This window comes from Takifugu flavidus, chromosome 14, assembly GCF_003711565.1.
Source record: "Takifugu flavidus isolate HTHZ2018 chromosome 14, ASM371156v2, whole genome shotgun sequence".
Classification (NCBI taxonomy): domain Eukaryota; kingdom Metazoa; phylum Chordata; class Actinopteri; order Tetraodontiformes; family Tetraodontidae; genus Takifugu; species Takifugu flavidus.
In genome coordinates, this window is record NC_079533.1 from 6,554,793 (window position 1) to 6,578,945 (window position 24,153).

The 24,153-nt window shown below is 51.1% G+C and overlaps 5 protein-coding genes across 5 annotated transcripts; 2 read left to right on the forward strand and 3 right to left on the reverse strand.

Annotated features, from left to right (window-relative positions):
• Window positions 1–2: 2 nt before the first annotated feature.
• eva1c (eva-1 homolog C (C. elegans)) lies at window positions 3–6,161 on the reverse strand. Its single transcript, XM_057055498.1, is given in 9 exon segments — window positions 3–3,143; window positions 3,146–3,339; window positions 3,406–3,507; window positions 3,854–3,913; window positions 4,203–4,346; window positions 4,521–4,673; window positions 4,753–4,876; window positions 4,946–5,145; window positions 5,783–6,161. Coding segments are annotated over 9 exon segments (1,263 nt in total). The 5' UTR covers window positions 5,889–6,161; the 3' UTR covers window positions 3–2,963.
• Window positions 569–2,464, forward strand: cfap298 (cilia and flagella associated protein 298). The gene is made up of 7 exons (XM_057055499.1): window positions 569–843; window positions 939–1,106; window positions 1,219–1,286; window positions 1,523–1,676; window positions 1,784–1,920; window positions 2,003–2,098; window positions 2,167–2,464. The coding sequence occupies exons 1-7, from the start codon at window positions 705–707 to the stop codon at window positions 2,275–2,277; spliced, it is 873 nt and encodes a 290-aa protein (XP_056911479.1). The 5' UTR covers window positions 569–704; the 3' UTR covers window positions 2,278–2,464.
• Window positions 6,162–6,589: 428 nt separating the features above from the next.
• On the reverse strand, window positions 6,590–8,975 carry haus1 (HAUS augmin-like complex, subunit 1). The gene is made up of 9 exons (XM_057055500.1): window positions 8,810–8,975; window positions 8,541–8,715; window positions 8,185–8,320; window positions 7,979–8,113; window positions 7,772–7,895; window positions 7,131–7,196; window positions 6,976–7,047; window positions 6,807–6,854; window positions 6,590–6,734 (listed from the first exon to the last, which is right to left on the reverse strand). The coding sequence occupies exons 1-9, from the start codon at window positions 8,828–8,830 to the stop codon at window positions 6,690–6,692; spliced, it is 822 nt and encodes a 273-aa protein (XP_056911480.1). The 5' UTR covers window positions 8,831–8,975; the 3' UTR covers window positions 6,590–6,689.
• Window positions 8,976–9,523: 548 nt separating this feature from the next.
• Window positions 9,524–12,720, forward strand: mis18a (MIS18 kinetochore protein A). The gene is made up of 5 exons (XM_057055501.1): window positions 9,524–9,855; window positions 10,061–10,127; window positions 10,257–10,379; window positions 10,637–10,739; window positions 12,088–12,720. Exons 1-5 carry the CDS (start codon window positions 9,624–9,626, stop codon window positions 12,172–12,174), a joined length of 612 nt encoding a protein of 203 aa, XP_056911481.1. The 5' UTR covers window positions 9,524–9,623; the 3' UTR covers window positions 12,175–12,720.
• Window positions 12,721–16,148: 3,428 nt separating this feature from the next.
• Window positions 16,149–23,590, reverse strand: hunk (hormonally up-regulated Neu-associated kinase). The gene is made up of 9 exons (XM_057054969.1): window positions 23,028–23,590; window positions 20,671–20,963; window positions 20,274–20,329; window positions 19,959–20,094; window positions 19,746–19,873; window positions 19,190–19,316; window positions 18,906–19,074; window positions 18,585–18,747; window positions 16,149–18,232 (listed from the first exon to the last, which is right to left on the reverse strand). The coding sequence occupies exons 1-9, from the start codon at window positions 23,256–23,258 to the stop codon at window positions 17,481–17,483; spliced, it is 2,055 nt and encodes a 684-aa protein (XP_056910949.1). The 5' UTR covers window positions 23,259–23,590; the 3' UTR covers window positions 16,149–17,480.
• Between the last annotated feature and the right edge of the window lie 563 nt (window positions 23,591–24,153).

Sequence of the window (24,153 nt, forward strand, 5' to 3'; positions counted from 1 at the left end):
TCTTGTTTTTTATTACAGCCTTTAATTTTATTAACAGCAATATTTTCACTTGAATTTGCAGTGGGATATTATTCCAGTTGAAACTGTTTTGAAATGAATTGGCTATAGTGCACCTGTGGCCTCGCGCAGAGGTGGGATCATATGGCAACATGTTGATTAATGGATCCGCATAGAGTTGTGAATAAAACAAATGGCTTGTTAACGTTTTCTGACCGATTGCCCAACCGGATCCTGTCAATCGGATTGACTGGAACCTCCATAATCCGCCTCCTCGCCCAGTAATCCTCGGTGTGCTGCGTCCCGCCACCGCCAGGGGGCAGCAGCACTACAGCGCTAACAGTAACGCCGTCTGCAACGTTCACGCGAAGAAGTCGTGGAGCTCTTCCGGTGCTGTTGCGCTTCCTTCGTCTCCTTTAGCGTTTTAACCTCACGCAACAACATCACGCTCGGGCTGAAGAGTGTAAATTATCTGTGCCACCGTTCCGTGCGCGACATTTGAGCGTGAGCAAGGGGCTAGCTCAAGGAGCTAACACTTCAAAGCGGGTTCAGTGTTTTCTGGAACCATCCACAGTCAGTGTACAAACGGTTGCTATAGTTACGGGGTTCTTTTCGACCGTTACAGTTGCGCGTTTGTGTTTCCGTAAAGACACCAAGAGGTTCGTTTCCTCACATTCCTGCCACAAACGGGTGGATTTGTTGGCAACATGGTGCAGCTGCATGTGAAGCGAGGGGACGAAAGTCAGTTTCTTGTGCGCACCTGCGGGGACACCTCCGTGGACGCGCTCATCCAGCAGATCACGGAGATTTATAATGGCAGACTCCGGGTGGGACGCATCTCTTCAGGTAAATATCCCACTTTAACCCCGTGTTGTCTGTCTTCCGTGCAGGAGTAGCGCTTCGTGCATCGGTTTTGTCTTTAAACCTTCATGAATGTGCAGAGATCACGGAGTTGTCCGAACACGGAATCGCGCTGCCGCCCAACATGCAAGGCCTGACAGAAGAGCAGATTATGGAGCTGAAGCTGAGAGATGAATGGGAAGAGAAGTGCGTTCCCAGCGGAGGACCAGTGTTGAAGAAGGATGAGATGGGAAGGAGGAACGGCCACGGTAAGACCTGCTGACTGTCGGCTCAGGAGGATCCAAAATGCACAGAACTAGTTAAACATATATATAAAAGATGAAAAGCTTTTGTTAATCTCACGGTCCAATCGGTCCCCAGCTCCTAACGACAAAATGAAAGAGGTATTGATGAAGACGGTGGAGGCAGCCAAGGCCCTGGTCTCTAAGGTGAGTGGAACACATTATTGAAAATAACCCCAAAAAGTTATGAACGGATTTTAATCACCTTTTTGGGAAATAATAATGGGCCAAGAAAGATTTGATTCAAGATCCAGAGGTACTTTGTCCTTCCAAACAACCTACTCTGTTATGTAGTCTTGTATTACTACTGCTTATACACCGTATACACTCTATCACCAATGTAACAATAATTGGGGACCTGTTACGTCCGTGTCCACTGTCAGAAACAAGCAGAAGCTAACGTGTGTCTCACCATGGAGATGGTAAAGGAAGCCCTGGACCAGCTCAGGGGCGCCATCATGATTGTGTATCCCATGGGTTTGCCTCCTCATGACCCCATCAAGATGGAATTTGAGCATCGAGAAGACCTGTCAGGCACTCAGGTAAAGGGCAGAAGCCGCATCCATGATTCAGTTTTCAAGTTGTTTAAGCTAGTTTTTGCGACAGTGAGACGCCTCTTTTAAACCCGCCCTTTTTCCCGTGACCTCAGGCGTCTCTGGAGGTGATCACAGAGGACGAGTGCCAGCTTTGGTGGGCCGGCCAACAACTGCAGAGGGGCAAAAAGCTGCAGGACTACATCGGCAAAAATGAAAAGACAAAGCTTGTCGTCAAAATCCAAAAGGTGGCGACCATCTTAGCTTAGGTGGCGACTGGTGGAAGGTGTCGGGAACAACGCCGCTAAATCCGTTTGTGCTTTTGTTCAGAAGGGGCAGGGGGCGCCAGCGAGGGAGCCGCTGATCACCGACGACCAGCAGAAACAGATGATGCTGCAGCACTACCGCAGGCAGGAGGAGCTGAAGGTGAGGGAAGGGTGAACTCACGCACCTTTAAAATCATCGCCCTGACGTCTGCCTGGGAATGTTCTCAGAAACTTGAGGAGGCGAATGACGATTCCCACTTGGACTCGGCGTGGGCAGACAGACAGTCGCTGAAGAAACAGTTCCAAGGGCTCAGCAACATTAAGTGGGGGCCCAGGTGAAGCTCAGGGGCCCTCGTGCTGCTGCAGGTGTGACACACGCCACTGACACGGGACGGTCGCCAGCCGCCAGATACAGACGTTCAACAAGCGTTTGACCCCAAGGACTTTAAGTTTCAAGCTTGTTTAAAATGTAGCAAAGAAACAAATGTTTTCATAAAAGCTTCCTGGTTACGTTTGAGCATCGTAATTAAGGTCTTTTATTCTTTCACAGTTCCGCCCGAGTATTAAACCTCAGGAAGTAAAAAATGACCACGGTGGTAGCAACCGTGGGAGGGCGTGGATCCAGAAGACGGATTTAATTGTGCTTTTCCTTTTTTCCCACACTGCTGCGGGAGCGAGGACCAGGACGCCGCACCTTTCCGCCCTTTGTTTCACTGATCCGAGTGTTGAGCAGCGGAGAGAAACGTGCTCCTTTTAAAAACGTGTGTTTCTGCTCCGAGGGGAACGAGCAGGCGTGTGAGTGGAATCACGTGTGATCAGTTCACTCCCAAACCAACACGCTCACGAGCTCCTGACGGCGGCCTAAAGGGGAGACGTGCGGCAACGTGGCGGCTTGGTGAGGAACGGTGAGGCTGCTCTCAACGCTAATGTGTGTCGTCAAAATATAAACCTCAGTGGCGACGTGACCCTCGACCCCTGGGAGGGCGGGAATGAGAGGCGTTCAAGGACCATCACGCAGCCAGGACTCAGAGTTTACCGGAGCTGCTGTTCAGATAGGCGTCCATCCAGATCTCCTGCAGGATCATGTCCCTGCGCTCGATCCTCTCGGCGCGCTCGGCGGCTTCGCTCGTGTACGTCACTTCCTCCCGGCTGCACAAGTCCTTCCTGTCTGCTGCGGAGAGTAAACGGCTGTCCGCCCCCTCGCCGCCTGGCCGCCCTGGCCGCCCTGGCCTTTACCCTCGTCTTCCTTCTGCCGGTGGCATCTGCCGGTCCTGGGACCAGCGTTCCGAGCTCCGCGCCGGCGCCCCCTGCAGGTCACCCGGACAGACACGGCCAGCAGCGTGAGCAGCAGCCCCAGGCACACGCTGGAGGTGAAGAGCAGGGCGGCCATTTCTCCGTGCTCTGGGGACGCAGGGAGGGTTCAGAGCCCAGATTCATGCGCTACGGAGGGCGGAGGGGAGGTTTTACCTGTGACGTAGGCGTACGCCAGCAGAGAGCTGCTCATCGCTCCCGAGGGATCGGCTCTTCTGGACTCTTTGGACCAGGGCTCCTCGGTGACTGCAGGAGGGGCTGATGGGAAAATGCAGTTAAAAGTCTGAAATAATCTGCACATTTCTGAATGATCTTGAGTGTAAATGGATCTTATTCCACATTCTGATCCTGAATCTGGGAATTTTGATCAGTTCCTCCTCAGGATGTAGCTAAACATGCGAGTTTTCACCCACATCTGCACAAACAGTTGCGTAAGAGTCAGAGACAATCGTCCACACATCAGGATCCAGAAGATCCCAGATGTGGTCACATAAACTTGCAGAGTTCATTTTTGTGTTGTACCCCAGCAACCCTCGGAGACTTTGGCCAGTAAGTTGGATTAAAAGACATCAGGAGAACAGAAAGGCTGAGAGGAAGCAGGAACCTTTCTCGGTGTCCACAGGAGGAGACGGAGTGGGGGGGGGGTCCTGCTCCCTCGGGTCTCCTGGAAGAAAGACAGGAGCTGTGAGTCTCATGGGGGAGGCGAGCAGCCATTGTTGTCTGGGTGATGGAGCCCAGCGTGGTGAAGAAATGGAACCGCCATGACCTCAGCGCCCTTTGTGCCAATCGTAGGAAGTTTAACAGGATGTTGGTGTTAGCGTGCCAATCAGGGCTCGGCCCGTTATCACCCCCCCCTCCCGGTGCTGTCTGGGGTGATGAGATCAGCGGATAAACGGGCTGAAACAAACGTGAGGCCAGGGCCCGCCTCGTGCCTGAGGAAGCTGGCGACTTACCGCAAGAATAGGCCACACTCAGGTACTTCCTGGTTCCCGGAGCGCAGGGGTCCTGAAAGGTCTGGTTGCTCACGGCAACAACGCACTTGTGTTTGCTGTGGCAGGATTTGGACACGAGGCGTTGGGCTTCGTGGTTCAGACACTCTGAGGGGAAAATGGCCGTTTTTAGGACTTTGAAGGCAAATGAAGTCCAGAGTTTGAGTGTGTTTCCATTCTTTATTCGGGCCCCCCTGTACCCCCCCCCCCCCCCCCCCCCAATATGTGAGACGATATTTTTAGGATGTCCTGGTGCGTTCCCCAGTGCTGCCCTTCACTCACCAAATGGGGGTGGTCTTGCCAGGCGTGAGGGGCAGGTGTCGGGCTGGGCCGGACTCCTCCCATAGACAGCTGCGTAGATGTTCAGCACCCTGGGGGGCTTACAGCGCAGGACCATCGCCCCTCCCTCACACACCACCAGCCTCTTGTGTTCCGCTGTTCCAGGGAGACGAGGAGAGATGAAGAGCATGAGGAGTTCTGATGGGGGGGGGGGGTCTGCTGGGTCAGGACTCACTTGGTTGGCATTTGTAGTCCACATGGAGGTATTTGGCCGTGCCGGGACAGGGGTCCTTCCCAAACAGCAGGTGGTGGACGGGCAGCTGACAGCGCCTGTGGTTCTGACACTCCGACAGCAGCTTCTGCACAGCAGACACAGGTTCTGTCAACCCTAACCCTAACCCAGCAGAACCTGGAGCGAAGGCCAGCACCTGCAGGGCGGTGAAGGCCGAGCAGCCGCGGTGCCGGGCCCGGGCCCGGGCCCCAGGTTCTGCCGCACACAGCCCGGCTGCGCCGCTGCCGTAGAAGGCGGACTGGATGGAGATGGTGGCGTGGCGAGGGCAGCGGAGCCGCAGGGGGTGGCCGTCGCAGGCGTGGGCGGAGCGACCGGTGACCGTCCCGGACAGGTAGGCTGTCACACACCAACGCAGCGGTTAGGCCCGACAGAACCGCCCCACAGAACCGCCCCACAGAACCGCCCCACAGAACCGCCCCACAGAACCGCCCAACGTCCTCAAACGCGGTGAACCAGGACCCGAGTCACCTGGAAATCCTCCTGATCCACTAAATCCAGTGTTTTAGTTCAGAGCAGACAAACTGAAGCTTTTAATGATAATAAAAATAGTTGCCATATTTCTCTTTAATCTTCAGCTTTGGTCTTAGTTCGGTTGCTCTTTGGAGCTTTGTTATTGGGTCTCATGTTACTGTTAAACACAGACCTGTCACCGGTTCTGAACGCAGGTTCTCTTTCCCTCCGGCCCGACTGCCAACTGGCATTCCACCGAACGAGATGAAAACCCTGCTGTCTGCAGCATGTTTGCATTAAGGAAACAAGGACAGATTCAGGAAGCAATAGTATATAATATATAATGGACAACTGAGCTATGGAGCGAGAAGATTGGACCTGACGTCCCGTCAGTGCGGGGTGGTGGGGACAGTCTTCCAACCGCTGGAACAAACTGGGAATAAAAGTAACTTCCCAGCCATTGCGCAACACTGGATATTATACATATAGATGTCCTGTTTCTTATATATTCTATGCATCTTACTGGAAAAGTCGGCCAGTCCGCTCATGCTGGTCCACAGCAGGAAGGTCAGGCAGAACAGGCTCCAGTCTTCTCCCTGGATCAGACGCGTCCAGCCCAGGACCCGCATCCCTGCCCTCGGCTCACCTGAAACAGATCCGGAAAGTCACGCTGAGGCCGCGCGGGGCCGAACCGGGCCGAGGTCCATCACCCGTGCGTCTCGTAATGTCCGGAGGGCTGTGGGAAAAACAGCTGCGCAACAGGCTGCGACGAGCTGGCGGCTCCGAGGACGCGCAGCGGCGCGTTCCGCTCCGACTGTCCGGTAAACACGCACGGACACGCGCGGGCACGAGAAATGCGTCTCCACCGACAGCTGAGGGGACGCGTTAGTGGGCGTGGAGGGGGGGGGCGCTCCCACCGTGTGACGCACTTTTACTTTCGCTCCCACGTGGGGCGCGTGTTCGCTCTGTGGATTGTGGGTAAACGCTTTTATCCAGTCAGGCGCCTGTGATGCTTTGATTTCCTCGCACAGCTTCCATTTAAACTGGTAAAGTGGGATTGGTCGTTTTTAACGTGTTTAAAACTGTTTAAAAAGTTTCAAACGTTACAAGACTAGAAGAAACATCCTTTAATAGACCCCAAAAAGCCCTCAAATGCTGAAAGAACTCTGTATCTTAAAGCCACGACTGATCTCTGGAGTAAATACATCCCCTATAGAGGAAGAACAGAGCGCTCGCAGCCATGGCAACGGCTCACTCTACATGTCAAACAGCTGCCGACCCAACACACACAAAGGAGGAAGAGGAGGTGAAGGTTACACCGAGGACCATGTGATGAAGGCACATCTAGTTTATTACAAGGTTCAGAGTGTTTGTCTGGACATTCGAAGATGAAGAGAGAGGCAGAAGCTCCACAGACGGGATCACGTTCTTCACTTGAAATCCATGTTCAGCTCCAGCTGGGAATCCAGCGCAGCCTGGAGCAAAGAACAGAGTTAATATTCCAAAAGGGGCGGGCACATCTGAGCCGTCTTCATTTAAATACGGACCAATTCTCGCTTCGCTTCCTCGATTTTCACTTGAGCAAGAGATGGATTCTGGAACCAAAATATGAAAACAAATCAAATTTAGGCCCCAAAATGGTCTTTCATCATGGTGATATCATAATCCAGGGCCAGTTTGAAGCTGTCTCCAATAACGTTGTTGCAGCCAACTTACCGGGCTCAGGTCCATGTAAGGCTCCAGTTTCTTTTTTGAGGGGATTATTTCTTGTTTCAGTGCAGCGACGTCCTACAGCGAGAATAATAAGATGACACATTAGCCCCCAAACCACGGCGTGCTACATGTGTGGTTACGGCTGGAGCGGAGATCACCTCAGAGAGCTGCACAATAGCCTGGTGGGTGACGGACGGGTCCATGTTCCTGGATACGAGCTGAGCCTGCAGGGTGGGTACAGGAGAGAGTAAAGGTGGCGCCCACACGATGACCTGAGCCCAGTTTACGGAGGTCCGTGCTTCACGTCTGCATCATTCCAAACTGCCTCCAGCCTCCCGTGGTTCTCCTCATCTTAATACACTTTTCAGAGTCATTTGGGATCTGGTCTTGTAGCCCCGCATTAAAGATTCGCATCTTCGCGTGACACATTGGTATTGTGGCTTTCCTTCGTTTCTACTGCCCTCTAGTGGCAGAACCGCTACATGTCCGCCAAAGCGCTCCATACCTCCACCCTCTCCCTCCATACCTCCACCCTCTCCCTCCATACCTCCTCCCTCCATACCTCCACCCTCTCCCTCCATACCTCCACCCTCTCCCTCCATACCTCCTCCCTCCATACCTCCACCCTCTCCCTCCATACCTCCACCCTCTCCCTCCACCCTCTCCCTCCATACCTCCACCCTCTCTCTCCATACCTCCACCCTCTCCTCCATAGCCCCGCCCTCTCCCTCCATACCTCCGCCCTCTCTCTCCATACCTCCGCCCTCTCCCTCCATACCTCCGCCCTCTCCCTCCATACCTCCGCCCTCTCCCTCCTCTTCCCCAGCTCTTTGGCCTTTGCTGTTACAAAATCCATGTTAAGCAGCCTCTCCTCGGCTTTCGCGCTCTCCACTGCCTGAGATTTGACAGTTTTGTTGACATCCCTGGAGAAGAGAGAGCAGCAGCGGTGAAGTACGCCGTCTCTTTCAGTTTCAGAAACTGTGAACACATCAATCAGATATCTTACTCTTGTAACGTGTTCCGCAGCATCAGAGTGGCACCAAGCCTCTTTCTGAGGGCTCGGAGTTCCCTCTCGAGTCTGCGATGGGACTTCTCAGCTTCCAGAAGGTCATTGGTGAGGTTGTTGACAGCTGGCATGAAACTGAATGAGGCATTTTCACAATCAAGCAGATGCTGGACACACCTGAGTCTTCAAACACGGTTTGTTTCTACCTGCTCAGCGACGTGTCCCTGACTCCGAGCACCATGGCAGTATCAACTAAAGCCGACAAGTAATCAGACGCAGGCTTGGACAAGCCCGTGTAGGACAGACCGGCACCCTGCAGAAGAACATCCCGTAGATGAGCACCTTCGTGGAGGAGAGAGCACCAGGTCACATATTTGTGTTGTCGATCACCCCAAAGTCATCAACTTCATACATGCTATGACGGCAACATTTTCATATTATTATCTGCATTCGGTCTTTTAGCCTGTTATAACATAGGTATCTTACTTAAATCTATCAACCAGTCTCATGTCCATGTCAGTGTGCTGAACTGATGAGGAACTAAACCTCTGTCCATTCTTACCATCAGCCTCATATTCCGACGCTTTCTGCTTGAGGTCCTCGACCAGCAGAGCCGTGTCTCCGCACCGGGCCTCGCTCAGCTGCGCCAGCTGGTGCAGGAGCTCCACTGTCCTGCTGGTCACCTCGAAATGTGGCACCGGCTGGTCGCCAAACACCGAGGAGAGCCAGCTGTTAACCTAGAGATGAGATACAATGATGAAGCAGGCATTCACGGGCAGCCATTAAAGTCACTCGGAAAGTGGTGTTACTAAGAAGACCGGTGAACATTACCTTGTTAATCTTTTCACACATGCTGTATAAAACAGAGCAGAGAAACAGGAGAACTAACTTCTTAAATAATGTCACTAACTAAGCAGCCTTTAAGTAAAACTACAAGTTTTCGCAGGGTTTTCGCGCTCCTAAAGAAACTTCTTAAACTTCCGGTTTAACAGCCAATGAGAAGAGAGATTACTGCGCATGACTACTGAGAGCCCCGAATTCTGTTCGAAAATTTGATTAGCATTGGTGACAACTTACATAAATACATATAGTGGTGCAATTATATATATGTAAATATGTTTGTATAATATATATTAAAATATGTAAAATATGTTTTCAAAAAATACCTTTGCGGTTCGTGTTTCCTGTTGGTCGCCAAAGATCTTCACATCAAGATAATAATCTGAAATTTGATCAACGGTCACCGTTGTTTTAAGGTCAACTGCTCTTGATCATCCAAGAATAAAATGTAAAGTTTGCAGATCTCAGTTGTGAATCATTCTAAAGTGAATGTGGTGCGATAAATGATAAGTGAATACAGCTTTAGAGATTCGCGACAACCTTTGGCGGAAGTGAGAAATATTTGATGCAATCAAAACATAGACATTAAAATTTCTTCAATAAACAACATTGTATTGCTGCTATACCCGGATTTATTTAATATGATATTTCTTTACATCAAAATTAACTAAGATAAAAAGGGAAACGACGTCTGTAAACTGGTAAGACGACAGCGGAAGTAGAAAGTCTGCACTATCTTGTCGGTGTACAACACGGTTCTTGCCGCGCAAGTTTGAAAGACTTGTTTTGGAGAGACGAGCCGAAAATGGCGACGAGGAAAAAAGCGTCCACAAGTCGACAGAACAATATAAACACAACATTCTCAGTTTCGAGTATAGACTCTACTACTGTAGAGGAAAAGTTGTTTGGTGCAGCCGAGAACGGTGACGCTGAAGATGGACCAGTGGTCTTCATCTGTGGGAAGTGCAAGTTGCCTGTCGGGGACTCGATGTCCTGGGACGGTAGTGAAGACGAGGAAAACCAAATACGGCTGAAGCGTGAGTCTGAATCTGGAAACATCTTTAGAATCCTTGATTTAGAATCCTTTAGAAGGAAGAGTCGCGGTCAGCCTGATGTTTCCGCTGTTCTGCAACGATTGTGCTGTGTTCAGGTGCCGGTACATCGTGTCGGGAAATACAACTTTATTTTAAGGTTTGCGTGTGTAAAGTGACTCTGTTGACGTTTCTGGTGTTTTGTCCACAGGAGTCACAGACAACGTTTATGTCGGAAAGGAAAAACGCCTGTTTGAAGTCGGCAAACGATCAGCCTGGTAAGAAATGTGGAACTCCTGAGGAACTCATCTCTCAAAGCTAGCAGCGATACTTCCCATCGCTTCTTCTGCACGTCCATTTAAAGTGCTTGTCTGGTTTTTGCTGTTTTGCCGACGGTGCCTCTGCAGCCTGGTGGTGGATCTGTTCTGCCACGGATGCCACTCTGTGCTCGGCATGATTTACGCATCCACGCCCAAGAGCATGGACCAAAAGAGGTTTACGTTCTGTTTGAATGTAGCAGACATCGACAGGTACGCTTGGAGATTAAATGCATTATTTCTGTGGCAAAAACTGGTTTGCGCACTTTGCAGCTGAATTGTGAACATTTAATACTTAAAATATACCGTTCAAAATGTTGACTGTTTAATATAACTTTAAGACTGAAACCACACGCACTTGAGGTATTGAAGATGTGGATGTTTTGTGCTCTGGTGATTATAAAACCAGCAGTTTCCTGTTGTGTAGAATGTTCCTGCTTCAGAATGTTTGAAATCTCTTTAAATGCCAGTTACGTCTTGGGCTCAGCCAAGCAGATGTTGGCAGCAGGGGGCGCCGCGGAGCAGCCGGTGACTCTGGAGTACAGAGGTGTTGTTGAGCAGCAGCTGACGGAGGTAATTTACTGCTGCTGCTTCTCTTTGTCTCCTCTCAGGTAGGGAAACAACATGTGAGCCCCACCAAGGGAAGATATTTTCCCTAAATTCGTTGAAATGTAGATCTGTCAACGTGTCTGCAAACAGGCATCAATTTGACCTTTTTAATTAAGATTTCTCTTTTTTTTCCTGTTAAAAATTCCAAACACTTGGGAGTTTGACCTGGATGAGCTCAGCAAGGACATGACTCGCGTCCCCTTGGATAAGCTCATCAATTATTTATGCAGGTTGTGCTTCCAATGACATCAGCCTTGTTCTGGGAAGTCCTGGTCCTGAGACGGGCAGACGTGGAGTCAGACAAGAGCTGGAGTCAGACATTAGCTCATCCCTCCGCGTCCTCCCCAATGAATCGCCTGTGTATAATTTAAGGTTAAACAAATAAAAGGAAATCATCCGAATAAATACATGCTAATGGTGTCTTGCAGGTGTTTACCCGTTATATGAAGTATATCGCTATAAGATTACAAACTTTTTTTAATGATATTGTTGATTCAAAAAGTTATATCACCCTTTGTTTAAGAAAATACCCCAATACTACCAATTGGCCAGTAGGGGGCGCTAGTGTCCAGGTCGGCTGCCTGGTTCTAAGGACAATAGATGAGAGGATGTTGGGGAATCTGGTAAAAACATGTTTTGATCATGAATGAAGCATCTTTGTCAGCAGAGGAAGTTTCTGCAGTTGATAACAGAAATGTCGTTCTAGCAACATTTTCCAGCTTCACAGTTGGTTTTTATTTCCAGCAGAAATCTCACCAACACTCACTTTAGCAAAACTGATGCAGAATCTTAATCTGATGGTTGACAGCCACGTTTGCAACATCCTACCGTTAAAAATAGTTTCATTACTTTGTTAAATAGGAAGTATTTAGCAGGCCACTGAGGTTCACACTTTGTAGAGGTTTACAATAAAATATGAATAAAAGTGATAAATCAGAGGACAAATAACAAAGGTTTGAGGTGGCCCCCACTGGCTGTACAGCCCCCAGCCTCCTGTCCTTTGTCCTGTGGCGTCCAGTGAAGGTGTTTCTCACCCCTGCCGCCATTCTTAATGTATTCTGTCTGTCTGACTGACTGACTCTCAGACACTTGTTTGGGTGTGTTAGCTTTTCCACTCCCTGACCTGTCTCCCCCCACCCCTCCCACTCACCCATCCTCGTCCCCCTGCGTCTCGTCCCCTTTTCCCCCTAATTGAATGAACTCCTCCCCTCTTTTCTTCCTGCTGCTCTTGTCGACCTGTCCGCGCTTCCCCTCTTGTTCCGTCCATGTTCCCGTTCCCTCCTCATCTCTGCTGCCTGATGTGTGTTTCCAGATGAAAACGATGGTCATGTCCATGGCGATCAGGTTGGAGGAGATCGAACTGGGCCTCCAGGGCGACTGTGAGGGGCCACGGCAGTGATGCACGTCACCTTCGACGTGTGGCAGGTGCAACCACTGATCGAGCCCATATTCTGAGTCCTTGGAGCCAAATCTACGTTAAGTTCTGCTCACCCACAGCCCCTCGCTGGATCATTTGTCCTCTCCTCACCTTGAGCTCAGACGCATCATAAACCCCCCCCACACACACACACACACACACACACCAACAGCTTCCGTGGGCTTTGTCCTCGCGGCTGATGGTGAGACAAAGATTGCCGGGGCTGTAATCAATCATGATGTCAGCGGGCTGCGGTGGGCCGCTGCACCCTCCTCGTGCACCTCTGGGTGCACACTGACTGATGGTGTTCCGGGGGGGTCATCAGGCGGGCTGCACACGCAGCACATCGTCATGTTGATCAGTCCAGCTGAGGCCACACACCTTTTTCCTTTCTTTGTTTCCTCGGCGCTGGAGTCTGGAAAGGATGGCTGAGAACACTGATTATTATGGGAGTCATTTGGAAATCTTCATCTGGTGACGATGTCGCAGTTTGTTTTGTGTTAATAAAGAATTTTCCTGTTCTTTTAACGCTTTGGTCATCAGTGGAACGTGAAGGATGAAACCAAATAAGGCAACAGGGCTAATCTTTTTAATTGTTTCCTCTGTTGACTGTGTACTAAGACTGTCGGGATCAGCGGCTCATCCTCTGCTTTGCCTCTAATTAGAAGTATCTCTTGGATTTAACAGCTAAACAGCCAGTTTAAAGACCTCGGGGCGGAGGGCCAGGGGGGTGCTTTATTCCTGTGCCAGTGTTTGCTTAACAACTGACCTGTAATGTGCCCAGCAACACTTTCTAATAAGGCGGGAAAGTGGCTGCACGCCGCACCACGCGCCCTCCCTCATCCGAGAGGTTTCATCAGCCTCGCAGAACAACAAGCGTTAGAAACGGCCAACCAGCACGCTGTATCCAAGGGCAGGTTGCGATGGCAACTGGGAGCACGTGTTACGCTGAGTGCCTGTTGCCATCTTGTCATCGTGCTCAGAGCAACAACCAGCCAACAGACACTAGCCCCTCCCACTCTTGCTCAGACACATACAAGGGGGAGGAGTCCTGAATCCCCCACAACACACACCCTCCCCTAATCTATGTTTTTCTCCATGGTAACCCCACCCATGCCCCCCCTTCTCTCCCCTCCCTCCCACTGGTGGGAAAACAAAACTCAAAACAACAACAACAACAAGCCTCGTGGATCTGCTGCTGTTGTTGTTGTTGTTGTTGTTGTTGTTGTTGTCTCCATTAGGAGGCGTCCAGCTTCTCTGCCCAGCCCGTGGGGGCTCCCCCCGCCATCTGAACCCACAACCGTTTGAGCGGCCGGACCCGCTGGGCTGTGTTGCCCGGTGCGTTGCACGGCTGGATGCAACGATTGCAGCGGTTTCACCTCAGTCGCCCCCCCGCTCTCCACCAATCACGCCGTCCGAAGCAGCGCACAACAGTCGGTGCGTCTCCCCGCGCGCTCCGGGGACAAAGGATGAATAATACAGAGGTAGCGTCTGAGTGAAAGTCCTCCCCTCTTCCCCTCCTTTCACCTTCCTAAGCAATAAGGAAGCAATGTTGCCATGGAGGCAATGAAGCCTCGAGACGCCGTCGGCCAATCAGAGGCTCCCTCAGTGACGCGCGCCACCAATGGCGGCTCAATCTGACGCTGCTGTTGCCACAGAACCTGAAATCCGATTGGCTGCAGCCGCTCTTTGATTGGATTTCTGATCTTGTTTTTGTGAGGGGGAAAAAAAAATAGCTTGATGCTCGCCACCTGTGCGCCCCCGTAGTAAATATACTTAGTTTTTCCCAGGAAAGGGAGATAATTACTTTATGGGAACGGAGCAGTTTCATTTTAGTGTGAATTTAATCTCTTTAACACATAAACTGCATTTAATTGTGTGAGTGAGTAATATAAAAAAATCAAGTAGAAACAGGAAAAATCTGTTTTGCGGAGCATTTTTAAAAACACGACTGCAGCCTTCTGCCTCCCCCCCCCCCCCCCCCCCCCCAGGAGCACCACACCCCTCCCGTTGCTCCCCAAAATCTGCTTTCACCGCACCACTGCCACCAGCCAGCGCCGCTCTCTCCGTCATTTCTGGAACATTTTATTTCAGTATGGACATTAGAGGGACACTTCGCTAATTATGTCCAAATCGTCTCTTATTTCGGAACAAACGGGCAAAAACAATATCATCTTTTTGCCTCACTCCTGTATCCTCAGTGTCTATGAAATGAAACCTTATCGGGTCGGTTACATCTCAGGGGTCAAAGGTTAAGATGATTCCTGCGAAACTCCTCACGTCTCGGGGGCCCAAGAGCGACTCGTTAAGGGGCCACGAGCTCCTCAGTGCAGTAATCGCCCTCGTGATACTCGTTAGCCTGTCGGTCAGATCCGGGTCTCATGCTGGAACCCAAATCCCCTTTGAGTGCCCAAAGCCTCCTTCATCACAAACATCTGTTTGTTTACTCCTCTCGGCGCCACCGCGTGTGAGAACTGCTGAGGCGGCAGGACTGATCCAAACGGTGCGCACGCACGGCGCTCGTCACTCCTGCTCCAGGTTAATCGCCTGTTTTTCTCAGACACAAAGGCTTGTCCCGTTGCCAGTGACGCCCGGCGTGGGCGGGGGCGGGGGGAGGGGAGGGGGGGGGGCTGAACCAGGATTAGTGTCATCATGAGCCCGAGCAGACTGACACAGTCCCACGACAGTAAGTAGTCGTATCGACATTAAAACATTCCAAACCAGCCATGACGTCACTTCTCTTATTACTTGGATTCGGCCCCTGCAGAGATCCACCCAACAGGTTCGTTGCTCCAGATCTGCGGATCCTTCAGTGATCCAGAAACCTGGCTATGAGGGTGTGTTCCACCTGTGTGGGCGCGGTCAGACACAGAGGCTTCCACCATTAGTCCACATTCACGGTCATTTCAGGGTCATTTAAGGCCCGCGGCGTCCTGTGGCCCCTCACAGCAGGGACCCGGGTTCACTTCTGGGTTAGACCGCTTCATGTTCCACCCTGCCTCGACGGTCCTGCCCTGTCCTGCCCTGCCCTGCCTGTCCTGCCCTGCCCTGCCCTGACCCGTCCTGTCCTGCCCTGTCCTGTCCTGTCCTGTCCTGTCCTGTCCTGTCCAGGGTCCTTGGTGATGTTCAGATGTTGGTACCAAATGTGTTGTTGTTCTGGGTTCGGGGCTCCTTTGGTTCTATTGTTTATTTGAGCCACATGTGAGGACCATTTTTGATATTGCGCTAATGTGATTATGATGAAAAATATCTTCTTATGTTCGTCCCCCGCTGCGGCGCCGGGGGGGACGTTTGTTTGTCACAGACTCATGGTGGCAGGCGACCTGTTTAAATGCAGATTAATGTTGGAATAATCCACGCGTCAAAGAAAATTGTGTTAATCTCATCAGTGCTTTTTGGATTCTTCTGAGACAACAATAAATTAATAACTTCTGCCTCCGCACGTTCCCAGATCCAAACAGCTGTTACACAAACTTGCTTGTTTGAGTCTTAGAGTGCGGAAGCGTACCTGTCCACACCCTCTCCCCTCCATATTTAAACCCAGTGTTTTCTTTTATTCACACCGCCTGGGGGTATTTGAGTCCTTGCCCACCCTTCTTTTGACAAACAAAAGGTTCTAAAGCATTTGAGAGTCACTGTTACCCCCTCGGCTTTTATCAGCTTAGCCATGCCGGTTTAATCAGAAGCCCGTGTTTGTGTTGTCCTGTTTGTCTCGCGCTCTGGTGACCCCCCCCCCCCCACCTCTTTGTCTCGTCGGGGCAGTGTCACCCAAAGAGGTTTATGATGGGGACCCACAGCTGAGTGGATTAGTGCTCAGGGCGTGAAGGGGGGGGGGGTCGTCACACGGAAGGGAAGGATACTTCAGCTGTTGCAAGGGTGCACTTAGTTTTACCGCCACAGGTGAGAAGCTCCGTAAGCAAAGCTAGCAACTGAAAAACCACCACACAGACTCGGAATAGCTTCATTATAAATATTTAAAATACTTTATACAGCATAGAAATCTCTTGACACTCAAGCAAAAACCATCGGTTACAAAATCTTACAAAATACACCCCCCACTGTAACAATCTCAGTATCAACCAGGAAAAAAGGTACCACCCAGGGAAACAAGATACAAAGAAGTTATTCAAATGCGAAGGTTACAGTTCAAAAACATTGCATGCAACTGTATGTGGACAGTGAGGAGCGTCGTGCACCTGTGGAAGCCTCAGTAGTAGAGCCGCACTGTCGCTGAAGCCACGGGCGTGAAAAGATTCAAACGTTCGGAACCCCTCCGTACAGGAACTCCAGAGTCGGACGGTTATTTACAAGGTTCACGTTACTCTCGGAGCTCTTGGCAAATACTCGTCATCGTAGCCAACACTTAAGACTATTGCACAAAACTACAACGTTTAGACGTGAAAAAGGACGCAAATCACTTTCATGGCTGTTAGAATTCTCTCCATCTTCAAATACTCAACCTTTTAGCTCGTTTCACAAGTTTTATAAGGCTTTGAACTCATTATCGTTCCATCTTTAATTCATTTGTTAAACTAAAGTATTGACAGGTGAAAGATTTAGAGTTGCAATTTCCTGTGTGTACAATGCAATACTGAGACACCTATTATCATTAGGAGGAAGGTTTATTGGTAAAGTATCGACCACGTTTAATGGCACTAATGCTACACCTGTTGAGCGACTAATGCAGGGAGGTAAAGGTGGTTCACCGTCGTAGAGGTTTTGGTTTTTAAGAATAGTGCACTGAGCTTTCTCTCCTTCCAGTCAGCATTGAGGATAACAGTGCCGGCCGTCTGGAAGTACGCGTGTATATTACAGTTCCACAGACACAAAACACGTATACATGTAGTTAGGGTGAGGGTCGGGGTCTATTAGCTGGTGTGAATCAGTTTGTGGTTTAGTTAGTAAGAAGTTACAGCAACATTACAAAAGAGAATATCTCTTGATTCGGTGTATAATACAGTGGTCGGGTGTGTGCACAGGTGTACGACTCATATTACACAATATCCAGCTGAATCCGGGACATAGCGAGGTTGAGTCTTCCCTTGGGGATCAGTCCAAAATCTCATCTTTTCAGTGTCACCACTTCTTATTACTCACTGACAGCAGTCACAAAAGTTATTTTTTCTTTTGCCCCCTTCTGCCCTTGCCCCCCCCCCCGTCCATCAACAAAAGTGGCTCAGTTGCGATAAAGGGACGGGTCACGTTCGGAAGGCCGCTCTGAAAGACCCCCTTGACTTGCCGGTGAGGTCTTGACTTCAGTCTGTCTGTCTGTCGCCGCCCCCGCCCCCTCAGCAGAGAGTCTTGAGTGCACCCGAAGCACAGAGGAGGGTCTGCATGGGGTAGGGGGGCGGTGACACCACTTCTTCAACCACCTGTTCTGGTCGGAATGTGAACGGCTGCAGCTGGACCTTTTTCTTCAGGATCTGCCCCATCCCCATGCAGGGGAACTTGCTGCGGTGAGTCGGGCTGTCGGGGTCGTTGCTGCCGCTGCTGTTGGACGGAGGGCTGAAGGCGGACGCGGGGTTGAGGGGACTAAAGGCAGACTTTGGGGGGCTGAAGGCGGAGCTTCCTGGAGGGCTTCCTATTGTGCTTGGGGGGCTTCCGCTAGTATCGGACGAACCGCACCACTCTGAGGAGGTGCTCTTTTTAGGCTGTGGGTTGACAATCAGAACGGGAGGACTGGGAATGGTGGCCTTCTTCAAATAAGAGGAGTCAGGCTGGAAGGCTGAGACATGGCGGGGGGGGGACAGGGTTCCGTTGGTGAGCTTGTACCAAGGGGAGCAGGGAGTGTCTTCAATCTGGTCCGCTTTGGACAGAGATCCAAACGAATGCATGCCGATGGGTGATGGCGCTGGAGGGGCCGGGATGTTGTGTTCTGGGCTGGTGTTGACTTGCGGCAGGGTAGCCAGGCGCCGCCGTTGCTGAGGAGTGTTGTTAAAGAGGGGCTGGATCTCTAGATACTCCATGGAGGAAGAGGCAACAGTGCCGGGCGGTGCCAGAGGCGAGTTACGATGGCCACCAGTTATAGCACGTAAGAGCCCTGAAGACGAAAGGAGACAAGAGAGTTCAGGAAAACGGATTCACTGGTAGTCGTACGCACACTAAACTATCCTACAGTACAACAAGGAGGTACAAGAGTCCTTAGTTCCAACTGTAGTTTCCTTCTCAGATGAACGGATGGATGGGTGGTTGGGTAGATGGATGGACAGACAAATGATGGACAGATGAGAGGGAGGGTGGCTTGACCAGTGAGTGGGAAACTACAGACGTTGCACAAGAACACACATGCTCAGTCAACCTACCCTATAAGAGACAAAGAGGAACAAATATACTCTTTTGTATATTTGTCGAGTCAGGATGTGTTTTCGCTGCTGTGGACGACGACGGCTCACCTGTTCGGTGTTTCTTTTCCTTGCTGGGCCCCTTGCTGACGGCCAGGTAGACGGGTGTCTGTTTGGGGGGGATGGTGAGCTTGTCCACATGCTTCCTCCACTGGGTCTGGAAATACTCACTTTTTTGTTTTTCTCCCTTCTTTTTTTCCTGGAACTGCATCTCCTAAACACATAAAAACCAACCCCAACCAAGCCCTGTTATGCAACAGTGCTCATTAAGCTGCGTGTCATCATTTAGGCATTTGACTCTCAGGTGTTTGAGCACACCGAGTCCAATGTCAAGACAAACATCCCGAGGAGTGTGTTTGATAATGGGCTTACTCTGTATTCTTTGGAAAGTCTCTTCATTTTCTTGTTGAGGAGGAAGTAGACGGCCAGAGTGTGACATGCGCGGTTGGTGAGGACGGCACTGAGAACCTCGCTGTGCTTGTAGTTCATCTTCTCTGTCATGTGCATCAACACTGTTTGGTTGATCTCCTCGATGTGGATCCTGAACAGAGTAGGTGGGGGAAGGGGGGTTAATGCATTCCACAGATTCCCAAACGGAGATAAACTTTGGGACAGAACGAGGCCAGGGGTGTGTTGAGGAGCTGAGGTCCACCGACCTGTTTAGGTAGGGAGCTCCTGTGTTCTTGTTGGCCAGCTGAAGCCACGAATCCGCCATCACCTGGTGAATATTGGGACGCTTGTTGGGATCCGGCTCAAGCAGCTTCTTCAGGAGACAGATGGCGGCTGATGGAGGGAGAAAAAGGGACATTCAGAGCCACCTCATCCCATTTTTAACGGGTACAAATGAACGTGAAATGCACCCTGGTGCTGTTGCAGCTAAGAAGGATGAGCCGAGGAGCGTACAACCAGGTCTTAACCCTCATCTTCAGCTGCTTTATTGTTGCATAATGTAGATAAGATGACACATATACTGCAGGTCATGAGCTACCGTAACAGCTACTTACGCAACCGACATATTAGCGAGTGACGATGGGGAACATTTATCACAGCCTGATCCAAATGTACACAGCACAGCCTGTTTATTTGGGACATGTGACAGCTTCTGTCGTCAATTAGTTTTAAATGACAGTCAATATAATCGCTCTGAAGATGGATTATCTGCTTTGTTAACCACAAAGGAATGCCGCTTGTGGAGACACATTTAGTCTTTACCTGTGGACAGTGAGGGAGGTAGAGGGTTCATCTCCTTGTCCACCATCTTCTGGTGCAGAGCTCGGAGGCTGAAGGGCTCCACGGTGAAGGGAAGCGTCCCGGTCAACATGGCATACATGTTCACGCCACTGGAAGATCAGAACAGACACAAATTATGAGTCTTGCGTGCATAAAATGTGTAATAGTCATGTAGTAAAAAGGTAATACACTCACATGGACCAGACGTCCACTTTGGGCCCATATTTCTTCCGGGAGAGCAGCTCTGGGGCGGCGTAGGCTGGACTTCCACACTGCGTGCTAAAAGGGTCTGAGTATCCCAAGATGCCAGCACAGTTGCTGAGGCCAAAATCTGAAGGACAGTCGAGACGGGAAGGTTCTGTCTTTATAGCAGTCGCTAGCAAATGCTTTGATGCTGCGGCTAATTGTCACATTAGGCACAGAAACACCCTCCGTGAAAATGGAAAATATTCAGGAAATGTACAGGAAAATGTCTTCTATCACAAAGACACAAAGGATCTCTTGTGTTACCTATGAGCTTTATGTTGTCCTGCTCGTCCAAAAGGAGGTTTTCGATCTTTAGATCCCTGAAGGACAAAAGAGCAAAAGCTGTCAATGGCCAGACGCCATCAGTATTTACATTAGATAGCTTATCCAGATCACACAATGGGAAAAATGGAGGAGGAGGAGGAGCCCTCAGTGTTGCTCTGACACAGACAGGCAGCCCCCCCAGTGTGTGTCATGCTGGCCGACCCTTCAGGATCTATTGTGCTCCTCAAATCCTCCACTTTTAGAAATCCTGTCCAACAATTATCTACGAAGGCAATCCCAGCATGACTGGAATCCAGTTCCTAGGCTCTCAGTAAAAACTCGAGGTTCCCGGGAAAACCCGGGAAAACCATTGGGGTTTTGAGCTTGCGTCACACACCTGTGCACCACGCCCGCTCTGTGCAGGTGTTCCACAGCCAGCACCAACTGTCGGATGTACTTCTGGGTCTCCCTTTCATCCAGGCGCTTCTTGTCATAGATGCGGTTCATGAGGTTCCCGCCGGGGCACAGCTCCATCACCAGGTAGTAGCTGTTCTCCGTCTCCAGGATGTCCAGCAGCTGAGTGATGTTGGGGTGGCGGATCATCTGCTGGATGTGGCCCTCCCGCCGCAGGTTCTTGGTCACGTAAGAATCCTTCTTGGCCTTCCGCTTGTCGATCACCTTCACCGCCACCTGGAGAAATCGGCCATTTTAGGAAGAGCAATGAAAGATTTCGGCAAGGGTTTGCGGTTCCTAATAATTCCCAACAGGAGTGCCTTGGGATGGATGTCTGAGAGTTGGGGTGTAACAGGTGTCGTGCTTCTCGCTCGCCACGGCAGCATAACTCGACACTGGCCTCTCCCACACAGCTGCTCCCAATGTGGGGCAACGCCGGCATCGTGGGGCCCTGGGGCTGCGGGGGGGGGCTGTGTGTTGGAGGGGGTTAGTGCACCACCATAAACTACAGGGACAAGCAAATGTTACCCTTTCTGGGGACAAATGGGCATTTAAGGTTCCCCCATTTGCCCCACGCCACAGCTGAACTCACACGTGGTGCGACGACACCGGCGGAGATGAGACGGGATAAATTCCCATTCCCGTTACTCATCCCATCATCCTCTCTCTTTGTCCTTGTTGACTCACTCAGTCTCATAAAAAGCCCCAGGACGTGTCCTTTACCTTTATGACAAACATTTAGCGGCTAATTACATTCACAAACGCACCCGTCGGCAATATTTAATGCTCTGAGCGCGTCTCCTCGCGTCACATCCAGACTGGGTTCAAGAGCGCGGCCCCCACACACGGCAAATCATCCCAAGGAGAACATGAAAGGCGTGACCACTAATCACCAGATCCATTAATGAAAGGGTGACGAGAGCTTCAGTGTGTGAGTCCACGTCTGCCCTTCAGGCTCTCTTTACCCACCCCCCCCCCCCCCTTCATCTTTGATGCACCTCTGAAATCTTTCCTAGGTTTGCTAATTAAACCTGGCTCAGTGTGTGTGTGTGTGTGTGTTGGGGTGGGGGGGGGTCATGATAATATAGGACTCGTTTTACACCAGAGCAAATAAAAGGCAGGAGGTGCTGGTCATGAGGGGGGATGGGGGACTGTACTTACAGTAGGTTCGTATGTATATGGGGGACAGAGGGCGGGTAAGGTGGGGGGAGGGTTGCACCCAGCCAGAGGGGGGGGGCTTCTGGGGGGATTCAGTTGTTTATCACTGCCTCAGACTGAGGGGGGCATGCTGGGGAAAGTGGGTTACAGACATCAAAAACACATGCACATGACCACCCCAAGCCTGACCTCTCCCCACTTTCAGAGCCCCCCCCCCAACACACACACTCTCACCCCTGCAGTAACTTTCTAGTGATCCTGAGAAACAAATATGGATCAGAGGGATTTTCCCGTCCTCACTGTACCTTAAATAAACCCACATCCTCCTGCTGCTGGTTGTGCTCAATGAACGAGAGTGAGGGGGGGTGGGGGTGGGGGTGGGGGGGGCACTTACGATTGCAAGTGTTTGCATCATCCCCAGGACAGGAGGCGAGTGACGAGGAAAGACGCACGAGATAATCTTCAATATGCCAATTATGGAATTACCTGGAATCCGTTCTATTATTGCACGGACAGAAATCAGGCGGAACAGGAACCAACTGTCTCCCTGGCTGCAAAACGAGACAAAGGCAACCGGTGGTCCAATGGCAGCCCATAATAACCCAGCCCATAATAACCCCTGCGCTGGCAGAATCCTGATGAGGCGCAGGCCCATTTATCAACGACACCATTTCATATGCAAGTAGCGGCTCCGTCCTCTCATAGGTCGCCGCGCGTCCCCGACCTCCCCTATCAGGAGCGTGCGCGCTGCGGCGGCGGTGAGATCACCGGCAGCGAACAAAGCGTGAGGCAGCGCGCGACGGGCCACATGACAGAGGAACGTCCCCTCGCACATGCACGCAGGCAGTAAATATCGCTCTCGACCCCCCGCGGGTCAACTCTCTACAAAGATCTTCTCTTTGCAAAAGGGGCCGATCAAAGTCCCCGAACAGGCACGTTGCGACCCCCGCGTGCGTGCACGCATGCGACTGTCAACATAAACAGATGCGGGATTGGTTTACATGCAGCTGACACCGTGAAATGGAATTCCAAACCGGCCACGCCGTTCTGCTGCGTCCCGAAGTCGCATTCCTTTCCATTCCGACTCAATTTCCCGAATAAAGAGTAAATTAAAGCACGCGGAAGGTTCCGGTTCCTGCTCACCTTTTCTCCAGTCAGCGCGTGGAGACCCTCTCTAACTTTGGCGAACGAGCCTTCTCCCAGTTTCCTCCCGATCAGATAGTTTCCGACCCGCTTGGTGTGGTAAAAGTTCTTGAGGATGTCGGCCGCGGGGCCGCTCAGAGACACGGGGAGCGCGCCCTCGTCCGCGGCGCTGCTCGGGGTCCGACCCTCGTGGCTGCTGTCCATCACCATGTCGCTGTCAACCACGGGCATCACAGCTCGGAGCCAGGCACCAAATGCTGAGCATCCAGAAAGTGCGTCAACTTTGGTCCGCTCGCGCGTCGCTCCTGACCACAAAGGGAGGACCCGGAGCGTGCGCCACCTGTTTCACCCAAAGCTCTCCAGCACGCGCACTCAGCAGGTTCTTCGAGCTTTACTCAGCTCAGATTTGGATGACAGGGAGAAATATGAAAGGAATGCTGGAGAAGTCGCCCCCTTACAATGAGCGGAGAGGCAGCAGTGCGCGGCACGCGTGCGCGCAGCGTGTTGTTCAGTTTGAAGTGAGTGACTTTACCGGGGTTCCTCCGAGTGGGCGTTTCGTGTGAGCGCAGCAGAAACACTCACAGCCTCACGCACGGTGGCATCCGGCCGCCCAATGGGCGCGGGCGAGGCGGGGCGCGTGTGAGAACAACGGGGACGACTCCACCCGGCACCAGCGCGCACGGTGCGCTCTGGTGAAAACACGCTGCACGAACAAAGAATTCGGTTGTAGCCTGAAGACTGAAGGAACAAATGTCAGCGTTCGGTTTACTCCGCTTCTGTGGTGCACAGAATCACGCGGCGCGTGATAAATAACCACTAAATTACACCTGCGTTCGGGTCTGCGGGCCGATCGGGGCACCTTAACCTGATTAAAGGAGCAGCTTGATCCGTTTACCAAGTTCCGTCAGCAGAAGTTCCAGGATGAAACGAGCCATCAGACAAAGACATCGAATCATCAGAGTAACACCTGTAGCGAGGAAACACAACATTCCATTTCTTTTCCTGCTATAATCATTATTTTAACCCAGCGAGGAGATAGAAATCCATTATTTACATTAATAAATTCACAGAGCCTCAAGTTTTGACATTGCAAAAGACAACCATATCTCTTAGTTTCAGTCCATTA

Coding starts and splice junctions, on each gene's coding strand:
- cfap298 (XM_057055499.1), top strand. CDS start 705: ATGGTGCAGCTGCATGTGAAGCGAGGGGACGAAAGTCAGTTTCTTGTG. Junction 1,677..1,783: donor TCGAGAAGACCTGTCAGGCA/CTCAGGTAAAGG, acceptor TTTTCCCGTGAC/CTCAGGCGTCTCTGGAGGTG. Junction 1,921..2,002: donor TTGTCGTCAAAATCCAAAAG/GTGGCGACCATC, acceptor GCTTTTGTTCAG/AAGGGGCAGGGGGCGCCAGC.
- haus1 (XM_057055500.1), bottom strand. CDS start 8,830: ATGTGTGAAAAGATTAACAAG. Junction 7,197..7,771: donor AGAGGAGGGAGAGGGCGGAG/GTATGGAGGGAG, acceptor CCCACCCTGCAG/GCTCAGCTCGTATCCAGGAA. Junction 7,048..7,130: donor CTATTGTGCAGCTCTCTGAG/GTGATCTCCGCT, acceptor TTCTCGCTGTAG/GACGTCGCTGCACTGAAACA.
- hunk (XM_057054969.1), bottom strand. CDS start 23,258: ATGCCCGTGGTTGACAGCGACATGGTGATGGACAGCAGCCACGAGGGT. Junction 20,964..23,027: donor ACGCGCTGACTGGAGAAAAG/GTGAGCAGGAAC, acceptor CGATTTCTCCAG/GTGGCGGTGAAGGTGATCGA. Junction 19,317..19,745: donor ACCTCCCTCACTGTCCACAG/GTAAAGACTAAA, acceptor TCCCTCCATCAG/CCGCCATCTGTCTCCTGAAG.
- mis18a (XM_057055501.1), top strand. CDS start 9,624: ATGGCGACGAGGAAAAAAGCGTCCACAAGTCGACAGAACAATATAAAC. Junction 10,380..10,636: donor AATGTAGCAGACATCGACAG/GTACGCTTGGAG, acceptor TTTAAATGCCAG/TTACGTCTTGGGCTCAGCCA. Junction 10,740..12,087: donor TTGAGCAGCAGCTGACGGAG/GTAATTTACTGC, acceptor GTGTGTTTCCAG/ATGAAAACGATGGTCATGTC.